General features: G+C 46.1%; 1 protein-coding gene across 1 annotated transcript in view; it reads left to right on the plus strand.

Annotated features, from left to right (window-relative positions):
• The window catches only part of P3H2 (prolyl 3-hydroxylase 2), a 149,571-nt gene extending 144,070 nt beyond the window's left edge, over window positions 1–5,501 (plus strand). The window contains exons 14-15 of the mRNA XM_028101107.2: window positions 1,340–1,480; window positions 5,409–5,501. Of these exons, the coding sequence (XP_027956908.1) occupies window positions 1,340–1,480; window positions 5,409–5,501 (234 nt within the window). The remainder of the gene's footprint in view (window positions 1–1,339; window positions 1,481–5,408) is intronic.
• Window positions 5,502–7,637: the final 2,136 nt, after the last annotated feature.

Genomic DNA, 7,637 nt, shown 5'->3' on the forward strand with positions numbered 1-7,637 from the left:
GTTTCAGACTTCTTGACTCCTCCATCTCCCTCCGACCTTCCATGTGTATCTTACAGTCTAGGGGCCCCTGTGTTAGGTAGCATCCAAGGACCTCAGGAAATTTTCCAAATATTGCTCCTGAAGCCGGCAGTGGAAACACATAGCCATCCCCTTTTATGGTGAAGGAAACCAAAGGTTTTTCTAATGGGCATGTATCATGTATCATGTATCAATCCAAGTCAATGCAGAAGATAACTAGTTAAAATGAGCCCTGGGCACCTGGGTGGCTCAGTCAGTTAAGCGTCTGCCTTGGGCTCAGGTCATGATCCCAGGGTCCTGGCATCGAGTCCCACATCTGGCTCCTTGCTCAGCGGGGAGTCGACAGGCTACCTCTCCCCCTGGTTTGTGCTCTCTCACTCACTCTCTCTCTCTGTCTCTCAAAATAAATAAAATCTTAAAAAAAATAAAATGAGCCCATCTCATCAAATGGTAGAATGGTACCACTTTTTTTTTTTTTACTATACTTTTCTAAGCTCTGCTATGGAATGAGTAATGTGTCTGTGTTTCTCAAGAAAGAAAAATGAACTCTACCGACACCAGACACTTCTTAAATATAGATGTCAGGCCCCTTATATTCTGTTGCTTCAGTTCCCCCGTTCGGAGAGCCCGCTTATGTGATCTCCCACCTAGCGGCGCTTCTTTTCTCTCTGCTGTCTTCTACTGAGTATTAGTGAGCAGTTCCACCTGAGCACTGCACAAGGTTGGCAGGACCGTATTAATCATTTCAGAGCCTGGAGGCCATGGACTAGGTCTCCCCAAGGAGGGGAGTGTTCTCATCACTGGAGGTATTAAAGCATTCACTGAGGACCATTGGGCAGGAATACTGTAGTGGGAATTAAAGTAGCGTATGACATTAGACTTGGCTTTTAAAAATCTCTGTGCTATGAAAGGCTCACAAGCCAAACACGTACGATTCAGGCATGGGAAAGGGTGCACCCATAGGGCCACTACCTAGATCAATAATGAAAATGTACCAGCACTCTTGCGCTCCTTGATTTGTTTTTGTCATTCTACAAATATTAAATGGGCCTCTGCCATAGGCCAGATACTGTGCTAGGGCTCAAGGCCGGGAGCCAGCCATTTTACCTGAACACTTTTATGTCTGAATCACACATTGTTCTGAACTTACCTTTGTTCAACGGGTGAGAAAATTGAACCAATCTATCTGCCCCAGCCCCAGGATTCCATTATTCTTTGATTCAAAATCTGACCTAAAAAATCCCATAGAAGGGTAGAGAAAGGGGTCGTAGAAATGCTCATAATATGGAAAGGAGAGTCTAATTTTCACGTTCTTCCTTAGGCCTCTATCAAACCAAAGTGTGGCCGTATGATCAGCTTCTCGTCTGGGGGAGAGAACCCGCATGGAGTGAAGGCAGTAACCAAGGGCCAGAGGTGTGCCGTGGCTCTGTGGTTTACCTTGGACCCACTTTATAGAGAATTGGTGAGTCTGTGGCCCACCCAGAAGGCCAGTTAGATGTTCCAAAGACCTGCTTTGTGAACTGATTTAGCTGAAAAGTCCTTGAATTGATCCATAACCCTTCAGGGATCTTAGAGATCATAAGAATCAATCAGTCAATCAATCAAACTATTACAGAGTCCTTTCTTTCTGGTTTCCAACACTGGCTGTGTTTTCTAAGCAAGAATAGATTTTCCTGTTCAGATCCACGATGAAGCAATTAACACATCTGCTGTGTGTAGTGTGAGTTTGAGAGAACGAAGAAGGGCTAGGAAGGCAACTCTTGATCAGATGGGTTCTAATAAGGGAATGTTTGTGGAAAGAGAAATTGAAGTGCTGTCTGGCAGTCTCTAGTTAGTTTTGAGCTTCTTACCAAACTGTGACATCAGGAGAGAGGAACCACTTTCTACTGGGCACCAGGAAGACTGTTTTATTTTCTCAATAAATCATTAAAAAGAGCACTGAATCATTTATGAGACACATGTAGGAGATGGTGAGTCAACGTGAAAGTTTGTTATTACATACTATTATTAACTTAAACATTGCATAATAACATATTGTTATTATCATATTGGAAGTAGACTCTTAACCTGGATCCCATCCCCCTGGATGCCCCTGGCCAGAGCTTATGGTCTCTCTCTATGAGGCTGCAGAGGGAGGAGTTAAGACCAATGGGTATAAGCCCGTGGAAGGAAAATGTCAGCCCAACATAGGAATGACTTGCAAATTGTCACCAATGCTTGGTGGCATCGTCCGCCTCAGAAGTAGCAAGTTCATTGTCACTCCCGTCAAAGCCTCGGCAACAGCTTGGCATGGGATGCTGATGTTGAAACTGAAACTTCACGGCAGGGGCTAAACTGGGGTCTTCAGTATTCTCCAGCCCCGGAAATTGATGAGCTATGAAAATCTAGTCTTTATAATGGTATTCAAGCCAGTTTTCTCTTTGGATACCTAAATTGGATCCAATTTAGTCAGAAACTGTTTAAAATTCATTCCTCTGTCTCATGCTTTTTGCCATCGGATCTAGCTCACACAGATTTCAGGCCGCATTCCGTAAGCATTCTTTCACATACTTTGCAGATGTTTATGGAAGATCTCTGTGCCTGGGCAACTCTGCTAGGTAGGCCCTGGGGGTACAAGGGTGACAAAGCACAGTCCCTGACCGTGAGGAACTTGGAGAGGTCAACAAGGGCATAGATCTAGGACAGCAATGTGCATTTTGTAGGGGGCATCAAGGAAGACTGACTGATAGAGGCTCGCTCCCCACCAAGGAGACAGCCAGGCACCTGAATGGGCAAGAGTGTCCTCCTGATCCTGGCCGGAGGTGAGGGGGCTGCTGGTAGAGCACGCAGTTCTGAAGACTTCAAGGAGCACTGAACAGTCTCCCTCAGCTGTGATTCCTTTCTTTCCTTGTGCTTGTCCACTCTAAAACACCAGCATCCCCCCTTCCCCAACCCAGAACTGTGCTCTTGCACCAGAGAATCTAGGCAAACGAGCTGATGGGGAAGATAACAAATTCTTGGAACATCACTACACTCTTTTCTCTTTGGTGTTCAATTCAGCAAACACTGAGTCCGTTTCATTCCTCAGGATCCCAACCCTCTCTTCCAAGATATTTTCCATCAAATAAAGGAACACAGAGTAAATTCTCTTGGCTCATTCCTAATCCAAAGTGTCGGGAAACTTCTCCAGAATCCAGGCAGTAGCGGCATCTAGTGGTCACAGGTGGGAATGACCAGAACCTCTTCCGCAACTACTAGAAAATTTAGCCTATGGGATTCCCAGACTTCGCTCCGCATTGTAATAAGCTAGGGAGTTTTACAAACTGCTGACATCTGTCTCCATCCTCAAACATTCTGGCTAAATTGATAAGGAGTGTGACCTGGGTATGGAGAGCTTTAAAAGCTCCCCAGGTAATTCGAATGTGCAACAAACTTTGGGAGTCCTGAGTTAGGCACCTCTTCTCAGAGTGAATCCCTGAGCAAGCCTATGGAGGAGTCAACAGAGCTGGCAGATTTCCCTGCTTGTTCTAGATCGTTTTAAAGGTTATCAGTTCTCAAAGAGTAGTTAGCATTGTAAACTCTGAAGGATGCACACTACAGAAGCTTCAGTTCCTTGGACGTGGAGTTCCAGCTCAGGAACTTCTTCCCTTTCGGGAGAGACATGATTGCAAGGGTCTCTTGCAGCAGTCAGATCTGAGAGTTTGTATCAGTTTGGTACATCAGTTTGTTAAGCAGCAAGTTGTCGTTCCCGTGTTCATAAAGTAGTCCTCAGGCATCTTACTTTGCATGACATCAATTTAGCTTTCTTATTTAGTATATTTAGTCCCTTTGGTTGCCTTTATAGAGGCATCATTTTCAATGACAGGTCTTGAGTGGAAGGGCTTGTTTGCAAGTGATAAAACAGTTTTTCCATAACTTGCTGCACTGGGCATTGTGCTAGAGACTAGTGATAGGGGCTGCGGACTACATAAAACATACCCCTATTTTCAAGGAGCTTGAGGTCAAAATAGAGACATAAGGTGAGGGCTAAAGTATTTAAAACACCAGGTAAAATTCAGTAAGATGCGACAAACTGGTTAAGAAACACCAATTCTATTCTAACTGGGGCAAGAAAGCCATGCACCCTCCCCAGCTCCCCCCCATTCTGGGAAGTTACAGATGGGACAGACAATACGGTACCTCTAGTACGTACAGGATAGGAAGCTTCATCTAGACTACATGTCATGGACGAGAGTAGTGAGAGAGAAGGTGAAAGAACATGGAAAGTTGCAGATGCCATTTGGAGGTAGATCAACTGGGCCGGCTGATGGTTTGATGTAGGGGGAAGGGAAAGCACTGGATATATAATGGTAACATTTAGAAGGACCTTTAACCTAGACTAGGGCTAAGGATTTCTTTGAGAGTAAGGGGCCTTGAGGTAAGTCGGTAAGTTACAGTATAAGGTGAGGTGAGAAAAGAAGGCAAAGGGGAACCAAAGAAGAGAGAAGGGTCTAAATCAGGCAACTCCTTATAAGCACACCGAGGAGACTGGGCCTGGAACCTCAAACAACAGGAACCCATGCAAGGGTTGTGAGCATGAACCCGACAGTGACGTGGTCGGGACTGAAATGCAGAGGACCCCTTAGAAGCATGTGCGAGCAGGGTGTGCAGCGGGGGTATGATTTGGAAGCTGTAGCAGTTGAGCTAAGAGATGGTGAGAGCCCATACCTGTGGTTCTCTAGTGGGAGCGATTGTGCTTCCTAGGGCACGTTTGGCAAGGTCTAGGGACGTTTTTAGTTGTCAAAACTTGGAGGGAGGTGCAACCAGGTCCCTGGAGTGGGCAGAGGTCAGGGCTGTTGCTAAAAATTCTACTAGGTGCAGGACCGCCCCCAACAACAAAGAATTCTCTGGTCCAAAATGTCAGGAGTGCCACAGTCGAGAAATCTGCCCTAAACTAAGACAACAGTCATGGGCCTGTAAAGGGGTGGAAACAGGAGGTAGAACAGACAGGACTTGGTGATTTATCAGATGGGCTGGGCTTTGAGGGCAAATGGGTGAGCAGAGGCGGTCTTTGCCGAGAGAATTGGCAAGCCGGACCGGTCTAGGTGTGTGGGGGAGAAAACGCTGACTCCAGCTGGAACGCCGATTGGAGCACTGAGTCGGAGATGCCTATTGAACCACAACATAGAAAGGGTGTTCATCAGTTGAATACACAAGACTTCCAGGCAAGAGAGAAATCTTGGAAAGTTATTGCTTAGGACATAATGAAGTCAGGAGAAGCCACCACTGGAGGGACGGGGATGAGGGTCAATCCTGAACTGGATCTAGCATCCATCTCTGCACAGATCGATGCCCGGAAGTATTTGAAGCACCTGCTGCGGGGGCTGACCATGATTCCTGTAACAGAAATGTATCCATTACCTGTTTTGCAGGAGCGAATACAGGCCGATGAAGTGATCGCCATCCTGGATCAGGAACAGCAAGGGAAGCATGAACTGAATATCAACCCCAAAGATGAGCTATAAAGATGAGGGAAAGAAAAGTTCTATCAGATATTTATTTAAATTGTTAATCTTATGAGAACCCTTTTATTTTTGTACAGAGCCACGGTATAAATTAACAGGCTAATCCGAGTCGCCAGATGCCCCTTCCGTTCCTGAGGATGCTTGCTTTGCCTCCCTCAGCCTGTCCGTCTTGGTTTCTCATCAGGTCATCTCTCCCCTTCCCCTCCGTGCACAGTCACACGTGCACGCGTGCATGTTGTTTGCTACAGATCCGAAATCTCAAGCAGAGAGAATAAGTTTATTCTTGGCGAAACTACACCTCTCCTGCGTGCTCCAGTTCTAAAGTTAGCATGTGATTTGGACTCAGAAGCCTTTCTGGCCCCGTGCCCTTCAGCAACACCCTTTCCCAGTGCAGGGGGGGCCATGAGCTGGAGTTCCAGGATCCCCCAGCAGGGTCTGCACTGCCTTGCGTGTCCCTGGATCCACTCGGAAGAACGCTGCAGGAGACGGAGGGGCCCAGCCTCGCCAGGGCCTTGGTGGACTTACTGGCCCTGGGATTTTCACCTGAGGACAAATTTACACTGGAAGCTTTGATTCCTCCTCCACAGTGCTCCAGAAAGGACTGCCCGAAGACTTGTGTCTTTAAAAAATGTTGTTCAAGGGGTTGAAGTAGAAAGACTCTTCACCCCAGTGCCTTTGGAAGAAAATCTTCAATCCCACATGACTCAGAGCATCACCGACACGTTGCCTGAGTGTGGGGACCATTGATGAGTAGGGGCATTTTGTACGAAAAATGGATTTTGGACTGATTCCCATCCTCAGCACATGTATTTTGGTCTCCCCTCATCTTGGCTGCTATCCAGTTCACAGATCGTGCTTGGGTCTGATTGTTTAATACAGGGAGCCTGATCCTAACATCTGGCATTTATTTGTTTTTCTTCTCCCAAACATTTGGTGTATCCTCAGGTAATGGTTTTTGACTTTGGGGCAGCCCAGGGACAACACTGGGCTCTGACTTGTTTGGCTGGCAGCTGCTTCAGGGCCACAAAGAAAGTGGAAACAGTGCTTTTGAAGGCATGAAAATGGTTAACAGAGGTGTTCGTCCAGAGAACATCTGGTCCTAGGCCAGAATTCTAAGGAAGCCCTGCAGAGACATTATTCGGGGTGGGGCTGGGGTTGTTCTAGTCTCGGGAAGCCTGCTAACCGGTGGGAGATTATTTGCCTCTGTGAGGGGCTCTAGTAGGGGTAGTATTTCTTAAGAAAATCAGCAGTTCTAAACATTCTCTGAAAAAATCACATTTATTGGTTGTCATTTATGATCTTGGTTGATGCTTAAGCACATTCATCCTTTGAGACTGAAAAATTGACTCACAGTGAGTTATGTGATTTCCCTCTGATTTCCACCCAACCTTCAACTGGGAGAAGGGAAGGAGCATTAGGCTGTAACCCCAGCTGGATCCAGTATGCCCTGCTGTGTGACCTGGAGCTACTGTCTCTCCCTTTCTGGGCTTCAATTTCCTTATCCAAAAATGACATAACAGGTTAAATTGCTCCCAAAAGCCCTTCTGCCTCTTGCTTTAAATACAACACAAACAATGAATCATGGAACACTACATCAAAAACTGATGATGTACTGTATGGTGACTAACATAACATAATAAAATAAAATAAAATTTAAAAATTAATAAATAAATAAATAGCGACGCAAAGCAAATCAAAGACAAAAACAAGGCCGATTTTAGAAATAGGCACCGATTCAACCAAATTTACTTCGGCAAACATTTTGAGACTTGTGAATGGGTTCCCCGTGTGTCTCTGTGATTTTTAAAACTTTAAGCCCAATTTTAGGGCTAAAACTCCCTGAGCTTTGAAAAGGTAGATCTCTGTTTGTTTGCCGTCTCACCGAGAAGTGTTTGCTGGCATGCAGATTTGCTGATAGGAGAATCTGGGCAAGATCTAATTTCTGTTTTCTGGCAACGAGGCATCAACAAAGAAAACAAGTTTGGCTCCGTGTATTCCCACTTCCTGGGTGCCGTGGGAGCTCCAGCAGAGGCAGGGACTCCGACACAGATGTGGAGATTCTGCCCCACATAAAGTGGGCGACAGCCTCCAGAGCTGTGGCGTGGGTCGGCATCTTGTGCCATGTGCTGATTGCAC

Source organism: Eumetopias jubatus, unplaced genomic scaffold (genome assembly GCF_037043125.1).
Source record: "Eumetopias jubatus isolate StellerSeaLion01/CBP00866 unplaced genomic scaffold, mEumJub1_p1.0 scaffold_1, whole genome shotgun sequence".
NCBI classification, from domain to species: Eukaryota; Metazoa; Chordata; class Mammalia; order Carnivora; family Otariidae; genus Eumetopias; species Eumetopias jubatus.